At 37.2% G+C, this 19,722-nt stretch overlaps 1 protein-coding gene across 9 annotated transcripts in view; it reads left to right on the top strand.

Annotated features, from left to right (window-relative positions):
- The window catches only part of ARHGAP15 (Rho GTPase activating protein 15), a 362,427-nt gene that overhangs the window by 210,081 nt on the left and 132,624 nt on the right, over positions 1 to 19,722 (top strand). For all 9 annotated transcript variants that reach the window (XM_065070247.1, XM_021296541.2, XM_021296543.2 and 6 more), the window contains one exon: positions 10,057 to 10,134. In XM_065070247.1, the coding sequence (XP_064926319.1) occupies positions 10,057 to 10,134 (78 nt within the window). The remainder of the gene's footprint in view (positions 1 to 10,056; positions 10,135 to 19,722) is intronic.

The raw sequence follows: 19,722 nt of genomic DNA, 5'->3' as shown, positions 1-19,722 counted from the left end.
CCCTCTGAGTTCTCCACATGGGCATGGACTGTAACACCCAAAGGTGTCTGATAGTGTTCCTTAGACTAGAGAATCTAATTTTTCAACATTTTCTCCCACTTAAAGATAAAAAGCAAATACAAAGATGCCTACAATATGATATGGACAAGCCAAGACCATTATCAACTGCACATGAGAGCCCAGACTCCATTTTTAGAGCAGGGTTCTGCACAGTCCTTGTTTGAAATCCAGAACTGAGCTGGTCTAATTTCTAACTGTAAGAAACAGATCCAGGCTCCTGTGTTAGGCAAAGAAACAAGCACTACCCAGTGCCTCCCTGATATTTCTTTAACCATTGTTGAACTATAATAGTTAAATCCTGTGTTTGCATCCACTTCCCAGCACTGTGCAACAGCTGTACGACATGCCCACAAATGGTTAGGCAGGACCCATTCCTGAAGATAAGATACATAACCTTGAGATATCTAAGCCTGAACAAGTTAAAAAATGGTCTTTTAAACAGAAGAGTGTTGGGCCCATCTGGAGTCATCAACTAGCTCTGAAAGGCCAAGGAATGATGGAAGAAACTGTCCTGTGACTTTCAACTTCCATCCTAAACATCCCTATTCCATCCCAAATTTTCTATCCCAATCACTATTATCAGAAATATGTATATCTCTTTGCCAAACAATGGTACTACAGTCCAGAAAATACAAGCTCCTTACCCATTTTGGCTGAAGATTACATGTGCCCAAAAGTACAGCTCTTCAGTTTCCAACCGTTAAAAGTCCAACAAGCAGCAGCACTGGTCAGGATGGGGAGGTGACATTACTGAGGTCTAATTTAATCTCTCACTATTGTGAAAGACGGGAACAGATTTGTCCCTACTGTGCACTAAATTCTGTTTCAAATCAGCATTGGGAGTAAGGGATGTTTGGAGAATTGTATCCATCCCTTAGCTTTTAACCACAGTTCCTACTGATGTCAGTGGACCTGCCTGAAAGTCCTATATAGTCCTAAGAGAAGAGTTAGATCCCCCCCCCGAGTGCAATTTCCTTCAGTATTCTGATGTTGCTCAAAAAACACAGGCATGAAGTTGGTGATGATGGATCCCCAAATGAAGCACAGTTTAAGCAAAGTGGGAGGATTTAGCAAAATGCATAAATTTCTTGTTTGCTACTGTCTGTAACAGGCAGACCTTCAGCCAGTTTAGCAAGCATAAGTTACAGCTGGCTTTTGCTGGAAGACTTTATGCTCTTGACCCTCCTCAGTTGTATAGCCAATAGGGAGTTGTCAGGCTACATGTGTTTTTAAACTTCTTTCAGCTAAATCAGAAATCCAAAAGCAAAATACAGCTCTCAGCAGTATCATGTGGAGTTGTGACACTCCCTGGAGGGCTCAGGGTCCATAAACCAATGAATGGATTACAATGAGGCATAAATGTAGTATTTTCATCCATGACAGATATAATCTTGAGCCTGTATTTTTCATGTTACTTAACTCTTTCAGAACATAATGTGTGACAGAAAATGTCTTATAATGCACATTGCAGTAAATATCAGTCAAGTATGCTTTATTGCTGAGCTCTACATGTTTCCAGAAGTTAACAGGCACAGCTGGGATATAAGAAATGGCAATGTTGTATATATTTCTTGAACATACAAAATACCTTGGCTCTCTTCTCCCCCTACCCTCCACATTACATCCCCAGCTGTTCTGATCATGTCGCACAGTGGATGAGTTTTTCCATCATCAGCTTCTCCTAAAACGATAACCTTTATTCAGGCTTTCACTCTCCCCAAAATAAACTGCATTATCCACATTGTCATCACATTCAAATTAGACTATCAAAGCTTACATTGCATAGCACAGAATAAAGTGGTAAACTGGCTGTTGGTAGTTGTACCTAGTAGAAAATACCCAGTGCTAGTATTTAACATGTATTGATTTTTCTACAAAATGACTCAAATCTCTCCACCTGAAATTCCCTTCACCATCATGCCACAACACCAGACAGGTAGGATTTGGAAGCTGGGGGACATGAAGCTGCTTATATCCCAAGAGAGTTACTGATGAAGGACCATTCAGCTTTTGAAGATTCCTGAAGATTTCTGAAAGACCTTTTGGTCAAGCAGGGTAAAAAAACTGTCATTGGTAAAGTAGCAGAGAGCCATAGAAATTCTATTTTGTTTCAAGTAAATCAAGCATTGGTCAGAATGGACCTACTAACCCATACGTGACAAGCAGGAAATGCAGCAAATGAGAGCAAATAGGAGTGGTGAAGGAGGTATTAAAACAGAAAACAAACAAGCAAACCAAAAAAAATAAATGAACATTCACAAAAGTGAATATTAATGTGTTACAGAGAGAGAATGGCTATTTCTAAACCTTTGGTAATTTCAGATATTATGCTGTGTTGCATAAAGTAAGACACTGTTATTTCCTTTTAAAGTGCCTTTTAAACCAGTGAGCTGATGTGTGTACTTGAGGTCTGTATTTGGTAGGGATTTTTCTCCCTTAGCATAAACCTTGTTGATTTAAAAAGTGAACAAAGATGAATCAGGTGGTAAATGTATTCATGTAATCATTTTCATTAATAAGCCGTTATAAATAATAGAGGGAAGGTTTTAAGTGTATAATTTTCTGTAGCACAATTGAGATTTTTCCACATCTTCAGCAGTAAGTTAATTAGAATCACCTGCATTTTCTTGGGCGGACACCAAATGGATTGCAAACAAAAACAGATTAAAATAGCTGTAGCTCATGGCATACAGATGACAAGATTCACAAAGAGGACAATCAGGCAATGAAAACCTCCTCTTTTTCAAACATTTTTAAAGGAAATTCAGCTCTTGTGAGTCGCTGTAAGAAGACGTTTGTAAGTGTTTCGCTGAAAGACTAGAATGGCTTTGTTTCTGATCCCATGATGAGTGAAAGAAATGTTTAAGAAAGATCACTTTACAGAGAGATTCAGACTGAAATGTGATGACTGTGATTCAAGTCAAGCCAAAAATTACAGCTCAGAATTAAAGGGGATGGACGTGGCTTGGGAATCCATTTTCCCACATTCCTGAATCTCAATCATCCCAGCCAATGTTTAAAAGAAAATACAGTGGAAAGCAATGAGGTCACTTTGTTTAGCTGCAAGAAGTGGGACTATCAGAATAGCAAAAGTATATATTGGAGGTAACGGCAAAATTACAGTGAACAGGCTGCATGTTCGATGGTTTCGTTCAAAACAAATAGCTTCAAAGCTGAGTTTTATTTCTTGTTACAGGGAGCCTTCTGAGTACGTCTTGTTCCTGGGGCTTTTAAACCATAAACTTCTTGAATGTCAAAGTCAGTGCAGCACAATAGAGAAGAAGACGAAGGCAAAGCAAGCTTGATTTAGGCATTAAACGCAGCCCTGCATAGCAGTGGACTCTGCTAGTTTAAATTGCACTTGCTTTGTATTGTCTCTACCCTTATTTATTTGTATATAAATATCTAAGTGGAAATTCTACCATCAAGTGAAACAGCATAAAGTATATAATCCATCATATTCACTTGTTACTTATTCTCAGTATGTAATGCTCATATTCAGTGTTGTAATTGCTTCCATTAAACAGTTTCTACAGGGTCTTGAAAACAATAAGATCTTAGTCAAGCTTTTCTCCTTCCATTGCGTCTTGAAGTTATTACGGCAAGGAAAAATGAGATTCTCTTTTTATGTAGGAATGCCCCTCATCTTCTTGATATTATTGCAGTCAAACATAGAATTATTTCTTGTTAGCTAATTTCCTAAAGACATTCACCAAACCTCATGTCAGTCATTTCTTAGCTTGTTAAGAACTAGTACAACCTCTCCTTTCTTTCCCCCACTATCTCTGCTTTTACTAAATTCTGACGTAGTGTTGGATTTCTACTAATAATAGAAAATAGAAAATCTTGTTCATGCTACCTTGAATTCAGGCTTGTCTGTCACAGGTCCTACAACTGGGCAGTGCTGGTCATGAGTCCAGTACCTGCAAATGATGTGTAAAGTACCGATGGAGAGGACACCTCTCCATCCTCTCTTCAATATGAAGCAATGAAGCATATATTTTATGTTTCATTTTATTTGCTTCATTATCAAGTACAGTTCTCTACTGGAGATCCTATGTGTAGCACATGAAGAGGTGTAACCTCTTCTCTTCTTCTGTTTGATACTCCTCTTTCTACAATTCCAGGGTTCATGTTAGTCCTCTTTGCTATAGCACTGAATTGAGAGAACATGTTCTGCTAATTGTCTAAAATAACCCTCAAGTGCTCTGTAAGCTACATCCAGAGTGTGGGATGTAGCCTGTGTTTCTCCATATGAAAAGTTATTTCATCAGACTGTGACCATTTATGGTGGCAGTTCAGATCCTCTGTAACTTCACCTGTCCTCATCATCATTTAATATCTTCCTAATTATTGTGTCATCTACTTACTTTGCCAACAGAGATTTTTTTTTTTCTCATTGTCCCCATCTCTGACGAAGATATTAGATGGCACTGGACTGAGAGCTCCACTCTTGAGAGCTCTGCATGTTATGACCTTGTTAACTGATATCCCCCATTAACAACCACATTTTGAGGTCTGTCATTGAGCCAGTTTTTAATCCATGTAATATATGCCCTGTTAATTCCATAAAATGTTAGTGCTTTAATCAAAATGTCATGTGGTACTAAGTCAAACGCCTCATGGAAATCCAAACATACTATTTCACCACCATTGCCTTTATCAACCAGACCTGTCAAAAATCCAATCCTATCAAAAAATGCAACAAGTTTGCTAGACAAGGCCCTGCTTTCCATGAAACCATGCTGGTTAGGCTTAATTATATTTTGCTATGAATTATTTGTTCATAGAGTCCTGAATTAATTATTTAAGTAGACTGTCTGGGACTGAGGTCAGTCTAGCCAGCCTCCAAGTGCATCTCTCTTACTGCTTTTACAACAGCAGAATAACTCTTCTGCCACTGTTTACAGCCTTAGTTATTTCCAACTATTTCTCTGTATTTTGTTTACAAATGAGAGACATGTATACATGAGCACTGATAAGTAAAAAATGATTTTTTTACAAGTGATTATCTCTTTGTCCTTCAGATAGATTGACTTCCAATATCAACTGCTGTTGGGTCTCCTAAGTTTGTTTACCCTTACCTATCTGATAGAATTATCTAACATGGCATTTGTATGGCACCCACTTCCATGGTAGCTGAGTACCTTCTCTGGGCTAGGGATGGGACCTGTTTTCATAACAGATGTCAGCTGGGATGTTTTCAGCCTCACAAATGTAATCCTTTGATGGGAGGAGTACAAGAAGTGCGTAGTCCTGATGATCAAAAGAGAAGGTTTTCCCAGCAGAGCAGAGCAAATCCCAGTCTCAGCTCCTACCCCACTCCAGGAGCATTAGGACATGCCTAACCCCACCCAACGCCACACACCGAAAATCACGATAGAGATGTCAGCAACACTGAAAACCGCACTGGGTGCAGATAATCTTATGTTCAAAAGGGGCTGCTGCTCATCCCAACTCGAGCTGATCAAGCTGTGTACAGTTTACTTGTTCAAAGTATCTTCAGCTCACACCACCCCTGCACTGCAGATTTTACATCCATGTATTCCTTGTTTGTTGTTAATGCTTCCATGTCGATTTTTTCCCTCTGGTTTAACTCAGATTTCTTTCATCATTTTTACTACTGATTTTTTTTGCTCCCACATTCACCTGAAAGTTCGGGTACCTTTTGTAACTCTATCCAGATACAGTACTTCTGGTATTGAATTTTAAAGTTTCAGATTTAATGTTTGCTGCTCTCCATGATTTTCCTTCTATTGGCATACAAATACTGATACTTTTGTGAAACTTTATTTTTGTTGCACATTTTTTGTGGTGTTTTTCTCACCAAACACATTATCTTGCCATTGATGTATTTACTGCATTCACCCATTTCTGCTTCTTTAAATGAATTCGTGCCACACTTTTGTGCCGTTAGTAAACTTTAAAAAAATTGTTTACATATCAGATATTTATGGTAAGATGCATATGAAAACAGGAGGAAAGAATTATAGTTTTAGGGAGAACATACCCTGATAATGACCTCTTAAATATTTGTAAAGATAGCCCTGGGCATCTGAGCCCACAAAATAGTTTATAATACAACAGCTTGATTACATAATGATACTTTAGTTTTAAAACGTATGATCTTTCTGTTTATGGGAAGGCATAATAGGCTCCTTTGAAATACAATATTTTTGCCCTGAACATAACTGATTTTAAATGAAAGGACTAACTAAAGAATGCCTTTCTTCAAGTTTGTACTTCACTTTGTTGTTGAATCCAGCATGATGGTTTCTTTTACAAAACTCCTACCAGGCCTGGGGACCACACCTATTTCAGGATACATTAGTTGTGGAAGTTTCATGGGTTTCTGTGCAGGAAGTTACCTATTACTATTTAAAATGGCATGTTTCAAATTCTAAATCTTGTTTAAAAACAGAGAGACGATCTCCGTCTACCATTCTCCCTTCCCCCCACACATAGAGAATTTCCTTTTATGTTGCTTTTGAAGATACTGTCAAATTCAATTTGAAGATATTGTCAAATATAGATGAAACTTAGGCTGAATGCAGTGTGATTTTGGAGAGGGATTTGTTCTATGTAATAGAAAAAAAATGAGAACGTTTCATTCAAATCAGTTCGTAAAACACCAGAACTACCTCAACCAATATCAGTCTCATATTTTAAAATATATGTTTGGAAAAATATATCACCTAAGCTCTCCTTTTTTCCTGTGTTTTTAATGTTTCTCTGTACCACCTGGTTCCAGCTCAGACTGATGCTAGAGCTGACACTGGCCTACATCTACAGTTATTTCCATTTTGGCTAGAAGCAGGAGTACGAGAAATGCTCTTTAACAAATGCTCTTGAATGTCTTCTGTGCAGCAGATTGAATATAACATTCATCATTGACCATGATTCTCAAGCCAGCCTGAGTTCAGCTGTGTTTTAACTTTCTCATCAGAAGTACCTCTATGATTTTTTAAGTGAAAATAGACAACATTTGCCTATAGCTTGTCAGTTAAACTGATGTATTCTTGCATCTTTCTCCTAAAATTCCCATACCATTACAAAATTTAGGACGGAAATATTGAAGTCTTTGTCAAGTTCTGGCTGTCACTTCAATTGTGGGTCTATCCTGTCCTTAGGTTCCTCACTAAAACAAACAGAAACAAAGTTGAAGATTGGGATATAAAACAAACGAAATACTTGTTCTCCTCTATGGCAAAATCCTGTGATTCTTCCCTGATAAACTCCCCTCCAAAACACAAGAAGGTCACCCTATAGTGAACAACAGTTGGACTTGATTACAATGAATATTTTTTCTAAAGCATTCTTTACCACTATACTTAAATGCCAGAACCAGATAGGAAACTCAGCATGGCTTTTGTTTCATCTTGTTCCCTAAGTATTTATAGATTGCCGTGAAGAAACACTGACAGCAGTGCACTGATGTTTTTATTCCTGATAGAGGTACCCTTAAAAGAGAAGTTACTTTGAAAATTGTTCACAGAATCAAGATATTAGAACTATAAAGACTTTTTTCTCTCTCTTTTTCTGTTGTGCCTAATTGTATTTCCAAAATAAGTTGTTAACAATCCAGCTAAGATAATGTGGTCATGAAAAGGATGTCCAAATCCACCAATTTGCATTGGTTTGGTTTGGCTTAACTTTCAAAGTTCTTGGAGCAGAAAGTTGATGGCACGTGAACACTATAATTGGCTTGAAATTCTTGGATTTTTTTTTTACATTTTTTTTTCTCTCTGCCATATTGTATAGTGTCCAAATGAGACGAATCAGACCTCGTTTCTGGACCAAAGTAGATTTATAACAGTAATAACACACTTGCATACTCCAGATCATTTTGCAACATGTAATAGGCCCCAATTTACAATGTAGTTTGTCATATTCATTCAATCTGGAGAATTTATGTAGGTTCCAAACTGATGCTATGACCATGAGACACTGCTGTTTCAGGCAAAGTGACATGTATTAGTTTCACTTCATACATCCAAAAAGGGTTAGAACCAAACTGAGTTAGATCCAATGAAAGTTAACATTCTGTTTTGAGGCTTGTTTGTTTGCCTTTTGTTTTGTTTTGTTTTGTTGTTTTTTGTTGTTGTTGTTGTAATTTTTTTCCCTCTTCACTTTCTGGTCTAGACTTTAATTTACGCAGTGCAATTCTTAATCCCTTACAGCAAGACTCCCACATTCCTATGCTCAGAATTACTCTTCATCTCCCAGTCTCCCTTTACTAAAACAGAATGAGACTTCAGATTTAGGATAGAATTGCATTACTTAAACATTTTAGTAATTTCCATTTGCTCATATGTTATATATCCAGTATATGGATAACTTCCAAGTGTTCTTGATTACCAAATCCTTTTTGATTTCTCTTAAGTAAACTTTTTCTTTATCCCTCTGTAACCAAAGGGGATCTTCCTGAAATGAATAATCTCTCTCAGTATTATGTTGCAGCACACCCACAGGTGCAGGGTAGAAAATTGCCCACTAAAATACATAGATAACCAGTGTGTAATATGGAAATATTATTACTTCTAAAAATTGATTATTTGAAGTTAAACAAATCTGGATGTTGCTAGTAGGACAGACATCAAATAAGATGTAGAGAGAGAAAACAAACACACAAAATACTGTATTGGGTTTCAGTCTGTGTCAAAAGTAAATCTGTGAAATGTTTCAAGATCAGTGAGGAATACCTTTGACCCGTTGAGTCCACTGGCTCTGAGCAAAGTACGATGGAAATATCTTTGCAATAAGGACTTGAACCTCAGCTCCTTCCTATTTTAATGTTATTACAACTGGGCTTCTGGGCTTTTGCACTTGTTTTCACTCTTTCCTATAGTTTTAGTTTTTCTTTTTTCCCTACCCCAAATTGTAAAAAAAAAAAATTCCTCTAGATATATTGTCAGAAAATATTTCCTGAAAATTTTGGGGTTTGACAAATTAGAGTTTTCTAAGAGAAAGTCTTTCTCTGAAATTGCTTGCCAAAAAGCTAATTAAAACTTGTGTTCGAAGTGATGAGTAGCCTTAAAAAAAACCTGTTTGTGTAGATTCTCTTAGCTTCTTACGTACTTGCAAGATTTAAACATGAAATGACAATGTACAATTTAGTGTTTTCAATTTTTAAGCATGCAGATTCGGTCATTGTTGCACAATAGCTAATTCTCCCAGGAAAGGAGAGCAGTTCCCATGTGCTTTGAAATGCTACAGCTATGCAACCAGAGCTGGAAGTGCTATTTTAAACAGTCATATCAGCAGAGCTCGCTGTAGGAGATAATATGTCATAAAAAGGAGTATGACATCTAGTTTCACCTAGAAGATAAACCTTGAGTAGATATGCAGGGAGAAACAAGTCTGTCAGGTTGTCCTTGAAAAGAATGGCCTATATTAATGAAGAAATGTACTCCAGGGCATATGCTATTTGGGATATTTAATTTCATCTTCAAACTTGTCTGATCTGCTCTGAAGAATATAGCAGAGAAATGGTAGTTGTGTATAGTATCACATGGGTCATGATTGCAGAGTGGGCATCTCGACACTTTATTTTCAGGAAGGTCACAGCCTCAGAAATTCGGGTCTGAAAAAAACAGGCCCTGGATTGAGAAGTTTCCCCAGCACTGTTAAAAGAATTACCCCACATTTCAACAGGGCTCGCGTGGCACCGTGCATACCCCAAACAGCCCTTCTCCATCAGCATGAGAGCTAATGCACTCCTCCTTTCCCGTCACACTCAAATACCCTCGCAGAACCATATTCTGCTGACAGAATTACAAGATAATTATAGTTAGGTGTTTTGTATTCACTTAAGCTAATCTACCACTTTTATTTTTCATTGTTGCTTTAATCAGTCAGGAGGCCCTTCAGTTGTTGTCAGGTGGATTATTTTTCATTTCTCTTCTTCATGCTTGTTAGGGCACTTCTGGCTTCCTGACAGACGTACAAAGAAAAATACTTATATGATCTAAAATGAAATATGTGTTTCTCTTTCAGGTCTAGATGTTGATGGAATATACAGAGTTAGCGGCAATCTGGCAACAATACAGAAGTTACGATTTGTTGTCAATCAGGGTAAGTGATTCCTCCACCCTGGTAATGTTTTGTTTAGTACTTAGTTGTCTCAGATGACAGTATTTCAGAATCTGCTATACATTAGTGGCATAGAATGATGAGCCGTGTTTTGGGAAAGAGAGGAAAGTGAAGGTAGAAAGATATTGCACAGAGGGAAATGTCAGCTAGGAGAGACAAAAAATAGCAGAGTAAGCAGAGGAAAATAGTAGTTTAAGGGGAGATGAGAAACAAAAAACAACAACAAAGAAAAAAGAGGAAATGGATATATGAAACAAGGTAGCAAAAAACAGAAGCATGTATGAAACCCAAAGAATCTAAGTGAGGGGAAAAAAATATATATCTATTAAAAGGAAAAATAACAGATTGTTTGGATGCTGGAAGTTAAACAAAACCAAAAGTAGAGCAAGGATCCAAAGGAAAACCAGCAAAAGAGAAAAAGGTGCTGAAAAGAACCGGACATAAAATACTAAAAGCAGACCACTGGCTCTGTCAAAGTCAGTGGAAGATTTACCACTGATTTTGAAAAGGCAAAGATTTGACCCCAGCAAATGAGAAGAGGAAAGATCAATGTTTTGAAGACTTCAGTTCCAGAATTAGACCCAAACATTGCATTCCAGTTTTATTTACTGAACAAATTTCCCCAGATTCCATATACAATGAGCATATTTTCACAAATACTAAAGAACATTTTTCACAGATGTGGACTAAGTGAATCTAACATTGACCAACACCTATTACAGGTGTGCAAGCTGACATTGGCAGATAATTAGGATATGTGACAAACACATTCCCTTCTCAAACAGTTTACTACTCTTGGCAAAGACTAAATAGCCCCACATTTAAAAGCTTAACTAGTATCATCAGTGGTGGTGAAACTCTGGATACTACTCAACAAGAAAACAAAATGAACTTCTCAGAAAACAGCAAAAATCCCAAATCTTAAATTGCATTATAGACTTGATACACATTTGAATTAATCAAGTATGAATGTGAAGCTGCTGCAACATTTTCTCTTTTAAAAGTTACCTGGAGGCAATTACCAGAACTGCTGAATATTGTGTATGTATGTGTTTTTTTGAGATCATAGCTGTTGGAGAACAACTTCATTAGTTTTGTTCTACACATTAACTAAGACTTTTGAATCAAAAATTCTCATGAAATTGAGAGATATGAGAGACATAAAAATATTCCCACCTTCAAGCCTCCATTTCCATCTCTAGGGAAGGTTTCAGGGGAGCAGTAGATGTTTGTCACCTCCTCAGCTGCTCTGGATCACTCTTGATTTCAGCTGAAACTGGAGGATGAACTCTGGTTTATGAGGAATCAGTATTTATGCCAGTAAATTCAGTGAGACTGAATAAATCATCAGCCTCATGGTTTTGACTCATTACTTGGGTTCCCTTAGATTTATAGTTGTTGGGTATTTGTGTGTCGATAATGTAGTCTGCCTTGGCTTTCAAATAACTGTACCCTGTATTTTGTTTGGAGACAGAGAGGTAAAACCAGGATTTTCTGTCCTTCTTCACTGCCTAGGATGTTTGTTCAGGAAAAATATGTACCATAAAAATAATGGTCCTGTCTGTCGTGTCTCGTGGCATCCAAAGGTTAACGTACTTGAGGTTAGCATCACTGCTCAAGTTTTCACCTAAAACAGATGGGCTGATGATGTAAAACTAGACAGAAGCCTAAGCTGGCTTTTTAAGGTACCAGGCACGTTTTTCTTTTAGTTTGTATTTCTGTGAAAAATGAATATATAGTGGTGAAGTTAATAGCACATTAAAGCCACTCTGGCACTGGCTACTTTTGAGTACTTGTCAGAAATCTGCCTGTTGAGTGACCAGTGGAAGCCGCAGGCAGAAAACAGCTCATGGGGGCACAAAGTTCCTGCAAAAAGCACCGTGAGGAGATGGGGTGAGCAGAATTTACCTAATGTGTTCCTGGTAGGACCATTGTAGTCCCCACCTGATGTCCCCAAGGGCCTGTTGTCCCCTGTCAATTAGATGCTCAAGATAGCAGCAATTTCAGACTGTTTCAAGAAGTCACAAAACTTACTTGAAAAACCAGTGCGTGTTCCCAATCTGTTTATTCACCAGTCCTCTAAAGCTCTGCAGTGATGTTTAATAACACACTTGCCACACGTCACTTTTTCACTCAGTAATTGTTGTGACCTCTGTGGTCCCTATAACTTCATTTTTTCTGCAGTTAACAGTGGGGAAAGTATTATTTATACATATGGTTTTCCCATAGAGATTTTTTTTAATTATACTTTAATTTAATTTAATTATAAATGCAAACAAATGTTCTGAAAAAGCCTATCTACATTGCAGAGATTGACTGCAATCAGTTCTTATACAGGCCAAATACTTAATGGGTTCATTCTTCCTGCTTGCTTCGCCACTGTGTTACACCTACATTTATAGGATATAAATAATATGTATCACATTGAAAATTAAAGATCATAGAAGAGACTCTAGGCTGGCTGCCATATAAAAGTTTGTAATTTTTCTTATTAGAATAATAATTAATTAGAATATAGCAAAGCTTTATTTGGCTCCTTTTCCTATACTTTTAATGTCATCTTCGGCACCAAAAATTAAATGAGAGAGAGCTGATGAACATGAAAAGAAAAAAAAAAAACAACAGTTGACAGCTTCATCATTAAAGGAAAAATAAGAACAGTAAAAATCTAATAAGACCCTTGAAATTCTAGATATTTTGTGGTGAGGATAGCTTTACAATAAAAAGCATGCTTTGTGTCTTTTAAAATTCTCTGAATACACTTGGTGTTTCCTTCTCATTTCTTGAGGTAGGCAGCTCCTGAAGAGAGCTTTGACCTTGCCAACATGAGCATCAGCAGAACGAACTACCTTATTTACTTTACCCCTTTCATAGAGTTTTCTTTTTCTATAAAAGTCCGTTGATACCATACCTTTTTTGCTTCTGTGCTACAGGATTATCTTTTATCTATGATTTATTTTCCCATTAAGAGCCGAAAAGATCAGTTGATCATAAGAGGACCAGGCTTTAACATCTCTCAGCACTTTCAAAACTCTAAGTCATCATTTTTCAAATCACTGAATCAAGGCAGTAGATTGTTTGGACCACTACTGACATCAGGAAATTCGTACTTTTCTTTGTCTACAAGCGCTAAAAGAATTTTGGTATCAGAAACTAAGCTACTAGTCATTCAGTATTTCTGGCTGTTAACCTATGGCAAAGGTTTCTATAACAGCAAGAGACACTGGACAGAAATGTCCATTCCTTTTATGTTTTCTGTATTATTGGTTAAGATTAATAATTGCAATTAAAAAAAAAAATTATGCTTGGCAATTGTTTAGGGATTTTATGAAAAATCTAGAGGACTTTTGTTGGTTTTAAGCAAGGTCAAGGAAGTTAAAGCTTTTGCAGATATTTATAAGGGTATTCTTTTAATTCAGACCTGTAGAAAAAGGGAGAGGGTTCTATAAATGGGTCTGTTAGGTCAGGGGAAGTGTGCTGGTAGTTCTGGGATATGAGGATGTGCCTGAAAATACCAATTGTTTTGGCCCAAAGCCCCATGGGTGGGGCTGGGGAAGCCCCAGGTGGGGCTGCTCAGGGCCATTAAAGCATCAGTATATCAAAGTGAGGACAAGCAGGAGGTGCTTTTCCAAAGCAAGCTTCTCACCTGATCAAAAGATGCTAACAGTGAGGGGGGGAAAAGTGCCTGAGGAAGAAAGGCAAATAAAAAAGGAGGACTCTTCATCCATAAGACTGTTAGGATCTAAGTGAGGCTGTGAGTTTATGGTGCTCCCTGCTCTGATTGAACCTGTACTGTGATGTAACCAGGTAAGACTTTATTTGTGCTAAATCTTACAGTTCTCTGTGTTTGAAGACCAGAAATACCTGACTGAGGAGGCAGAAGCTTATTTCTTTGGGCCTCCTGTGCTAATCTGCTGAGTGGCTGGAAAAGCATTGAATTTCTACAGCTGTCAAACAAACAATTTTCCTGAGTACTAAATTAACTGAAAAAGGTCTGTAAAAGGTTCATAACATGTTGCTGAAACACTAGGATTCTATCTCAATGCATACATGTTCAGTGAAACTAAACATAGAAATACAAATTTCAACACTTATTGGCTCACAACTGTGAGTTTATACGTACTACAAGAGGATTCCTAATTGCCTTTATATCTCATGCTTTGTTTGCAAAATGCTTGGTGTTTGCTGTACAGGTGACCTTTGCATCCTCTTATTTCGTCTGCAATACCTTGTGTGATAACTGCAAAGCACCACGTGCCATCCAAAGGTCAATTACCCTGTTTTTAAGGCTTGGTTACTATACTTATGTACCAAACCAGGGGGGAATATCAATTTTTGCAGAGGTTAAACATTGTATTATTGCAGAGAGGTACATTTCTTATGGAACACGGAAAGTGACAGCCAAAGATACCTGAATTGGTATCTACATTGGGGAAAAAGGTGAATTTAATCTTACCGTGACATTACCTTGAGTTAACAAAAACCACTCTGGCAAAAAGAATTAAGGTATTTCTGTTGTTTCTTCTATAAGAATACACTGGAATACAATTAAGTTTGAGAAAAATTAAAAGCAAAATTTAAACCACAAATACGTGAACCGATTGTGAATATTTATTAACTAAATAATTTAATAATAAAGAAAATGCCTACTTGATTAATTGTTACAGAGTAAAAATTACAATAAAACTGTCTTGATCAGTGCTTTGCAGAAGCACCATTACTGTCTGTGCAGTTGTTTAACAAGGATTTAATTGGAAAGATAAGTGAATGCACATTTAAAAGTATTGTTAATTTGCTTTATAATCACCCCATCCTTCACAGTATTGACAGCACCAGGCACAAACCCCTTTCTCTTTTACAAGTATTATTTTCCATATGTGCACAATAAATTCTGAAGCAGTAATTGGAAATTTTATGGATTTCAACATACCTAGTGTTTTGAGTTTATAGGTGCCATATCCCCTCTCTAAAGGTAGCTCATAGGTGGCATTGTGAGTAAAATCATTGCCTTTTTATTACCCATGGGCTGTTTTGGAGGTTGTGGTGTGGTAGTTTGTTGGGTTTTTAGTTTTGTTTTTTTCTTTCCTAAGGAGTATCTGATTCCTATTTACTTTTCCTTTCCATTTGAAATATCAACAAAATCTTCATTGCAACGTTATTTTCAATTTAATAAACAACAACTGTCAAAAACAGTAATCTTCAATATGTTTATCTTCCATCTGTACTTATATTTATTGTTCTAAAATGGCTTGGATTAATCTAATTGACAAGAAAGAGCCCAGACCATATGAGCAGCTATGGATGATACCTTTAACCAGCAGGGTTCTTCAGCTGTACTGACATGTTCTTTATCAATGAACTATGAGAAAAGAGGAACAAATCTTGGGTTTGGTTGTTTTTTTTTTTTAATATTACTGACTATATGAGCTTGCTGGGACCATATGTCTGAGCCTGGGCTATCAGGAACCAGAGTGGTTCCTGCATCGGGGGGCAGAGCCCGTGGAGCTGACACAAGGCTTGAAGCTGCCTTTGAAATGGAGCCACCAGGTCAATGCAAATGGGCTGGGTGGTTTTGGGGTGATTGTTTAGAAGGCAAAAAAAAGAAAAGACTGGAGAAGGAAAAAAAGGGAGGAGGGAACTGGGGGGGGGGAATGAAAGAAGAAAATAATTGAGAAAGCAGCTCGATTTCACAGCTTTATTTCTTTAAATTAAGAAATAAGGGAAGAAAAAAACAAACAAACAAAAAAGAAAAACACAAAAAACCCTAAACAAACAAAACCAAAACCCTAAAAAACCCAAAACCAACCAAACAAAAACAACCACCAAAGCAAAAAGCTAAAAAGCTCTCCCCATTTAAAAATACCCGAGTGTTTCCATTGGCCCAATATATCCATTTCAAAGGCAGCCAGCAGCTCCAGTTCAACTTCCAGAGAGCAGCTATGAACATAAAGGTCCAACACGACCATTGTGAGTTTTATTTTAAAAGTGAAGCAAGGATCACAGGAAAAACAGGAGCGGGGAAAAAAAAAGGCGGGGGGGGGGGAGGGTTTGTTCTTTCTTGTAGTCACCTTCCTTTTTGTTTATAGATCTTTATCGTATACATGGATTAGTGAGAACTTCCAATTGTATCCTGCCATCTCATACTTTTTAAAATGTTTTAGGAGGTTATTGATTGTATTTTTCACACGTACATGAATGTGCTTAGAAATACGTGAGCATGTCTTGGTAGGGGTCCGAGCTTAGAGCCGCGTTCCAGCATGGGTGACGTTGTCCCTGTGATCAAATGCAGCCCAGAGAGCGAAGCCACCAGTTGTTCAGTAAACCAGTCCCACTGAGAAACCAGTAAGAGAGGTCCAAAGTTCCTGTTGCAAGTATCAGGCTCAAACTGGGTTACTTCCTAGCTGAGAACCAAAATGTCTTGAAAGCCTTGAGTCAAAAATAGTTCTTTCTTTCATTTTCACACTTCTCAGGCAAGCACAGAAAACAAAATGGACTGAAGTAATTTTCAGAAATAATTATAAAACAGCTTGTTTCTGGGTTAAGACCTACATATGCCAAGCTGTAGCCAAGATTTTTTTAATTTTTTCCAAGCTTTAAAACTCTGACAACAGAATACTTTAATTGAGCCCACAGTAGTTGGTGAATCAATTAATATGTGCATGTTACTGATGTGGGTTCTTCCCTTTTCTCTCTGTGTTTCAATAACTATTTTAAGATGCAGATTTTTTTATTATTTTTTATTTCAAAAGAAGGTGTGGTTTCCACATCTTATCCTCCTCTTTCCAGAGAGAAAAGGGGGGAAAGTATGGTATCCCAGCAGTGATTTGTAAATATAAATCAGGTGATGAAATCTGAATGAAATACTCATTTTTGCAACCAGCACTTTGAATCATTTTGTACATAATGTACATCACCTTAAAAAAAGGGATGATAGACCTACAATAGTAATGTTTTTTCCAATATAACTTATTTAGGTTTCAGTATGAAGGAAAAAAAACAAAATATAATCAGAATTATAAGTCTTGGTTGACTAATCTGTAGCTCTAGACACTGTACAATTTCTGTTACTAAGGGTATTGTCGTGTTTCTTTCTTTTCAATGGTGTGATGAATAAGTTGGTAGAATGGGGCAGAAGAGGCAGTAAACGAGGTTAGTGTGGTCAGCCACAAACATACCATGGATTTTATGGCATGTATTGTATGATCAAGCATTTAAGACATGCCTTTTATTTCTTTTTCTAACCACAGCACTATTTGCATTACAATAGCTTTTTGCTTAGTAACACTTCAAGAAGTTGAAGAGCTTCTTGATAACCTCTCAAAGGGTGCTATTTAGGCACTGAGGACTGTAGTTTTGCACACTGTAGCAAGGGATTGCCTTTTTTTGGGGGGATGCTCATGGTTGTCACGGGTGACTTTTTGTTTGGGTTTGTTCTGATAGTAACGCCACAGGAAATACCGTTCTGTAGTGCTTCAAAACAACGAGGAAAGGAAATAACTCGTTGAGTCATTTGTTAAAAGTGTTAACAGGAAAACTTTCTAGCTGTGATTTTTAGGATAATGGAATAATGTTCAGAAGCTGGGGGTTGCTGGGCGTATTTATAGATAAACTGAGTAGTGTCAGAAGTATTTTGCATGGGATGATCTTGTGCTGAAAGCAGATGGATGCCCTGGAGAACTAAGCTGCATAGTTCCTACCTAAAGTTGGTCCTGCTCAGTGTTTTACAAGATCATGGTGTGGCCTAATACTTGTGGTGGTTTTCTCCCCTGTGGTCAATATCTCTAATCCTGTGGTTTGTATGTAATATTAGATGGCAAATATGAACTTGCAGTAGGGTCTGCAACAAGAAGGGTGATGGTATATGTGGATGTATGTTGCATAATATTATGCAGGGTGGTAAGGGATGAGAAGTTGTCACACCGTAGAATTAGGGGTTATCATGGTATTTGTGGTCTTCCATATATTGAGAACTGGGAAAACCATAAAGACTGTGGTACATGCGACTGTTTTGAATAGCAAGTGATTTCTGGATGGGGGAGACTTCCGTAATGCATTTAACTGTTTGACTTCATTGGTGCAAGGTAGGAGTGCTGGGGACCAAACTGGAAAAAATTTCAAAAGAAAAAATCTGGGAGAAGACAAAAGCAGGAAAAAAAACATCTAAACTACATCTTCTATGGTCATTGGAAACTTTTGCTTATATGAGGAAACCTATGTTCGTTTATTGACTGTATCATTTGTGGATACAGTCTGTTTTAGAAATATATTCCTGCTAAAAATGAATTGGTGTGCAGAAATTTTCAGGTTGCTCCTACCATCATATTTTTATGGATTTTTATGGATGTAGAATTCAAGTCTTATTTTGGCACACTCTCTTCTTTTTTTTTTTTTTTTTTTTTTAAATAAGTATAATTGTGTAATTCAGTGGGATCTTTTGCATGAGCATGACATTTTGGGCCTGATTTGGTTACCTAATAATTGGTACATAGTGCCACTTGGGAGGGTACTGAGTATCAGACAGGCTCTCATAAGGCTGGTGGGTCTAGCAGAGTATATACAGTAGAGTTATGTCCTTGGATACTGGGTGCTAGAAGACAGCTGGGGTGTTTTAGCACATTTAGGAAGAACTAGATGACTATATAAAAACAAATGAATAATTTTTCTTGACTACATTATTGTTTTTTTCCCTTTAAAAAAATATCCCATTGTATATATGTGTATAAAAAATATTGCACATATACTTGGTGGGAAAAGCAAGACTGTTTTTTTTAAAAAGAGCTTTAAGAAATCCTAATATGGAAAAGTGTCGTATTGCACTGTCCTGAACAAATGCATACTACATACATAAATGTAAATAGAGACACATTCCTTTCTTCTTCTTTTGCAAGTCTCAGTTTGCACTTCAGATTTATTATTGAAGGGATTATCAAATATATCAATTTAGAAACAGAGAGAGGTAGTCAATAGTCATACTTTATTTTAATTTCAAAGTTGTGTATGGTACCAGAGTCTTAAAAGCGAGAACGTGGCAAAGCTCTCACTTGAGCTTTCAGCTCTCATCTGAATGTTATCACTGTTCAGTCTGTAACCTGCCCGTTGTCAGCAAAAGTAACAGGGATTGTTCAGATCTCTTGAGATCAAAGGTCTTGTTTCCCAGCTCTACTGTAATAATCTGAACCTCATCAAAACCCTTCCTGGGGACAAACACCTCAGGGTGAGTTGTGAGAATGATGCCTTTTGAAATCAACCTATGAATCCATGGCTCTGATTTTAACACATTGCCTCTTCTTCGTATAATTACTATTATTATTTATATAACATAGCTAGGGTAAAATTTTGAACTGAAAATAAGGGAACTAATATTTTATAATGTGTTTTCCTTCCTATTTTACGAGCAGTGCCAAAGGTGCAGTCAAATCTACAAGTTTATAATCCTGTTCTATGACCCTGTTGCACACCCCTTTTTTTTTTTTTCTTATTACCTACTGACATAATGTGGGACATTTGGTTCATCCACGAGTTGTAACCTGGGTTGACATTGGGAGATATTTTGGGGTGACAGTAGCCTGG

The sequence above is a fragment of the Columba livia genome, chromosome 7 (assembly GCF_036013475.1).
Source record: "Columba livia isolate bColLiv1 breed racing homer chromosome 7, bColLiv1.pat.W.v2, whole genome shotgun sequence".
NCBI lineage: Eukaryota > Metazoa > Chordata > Aves > Columbiformes > Columbidae > Columba > Columba livia.
The sequence above is the reverse complement of the archived record's forward strand: the minus strand, read 5'-3'. Positions and strand labels throughout refer to the sequence as shown.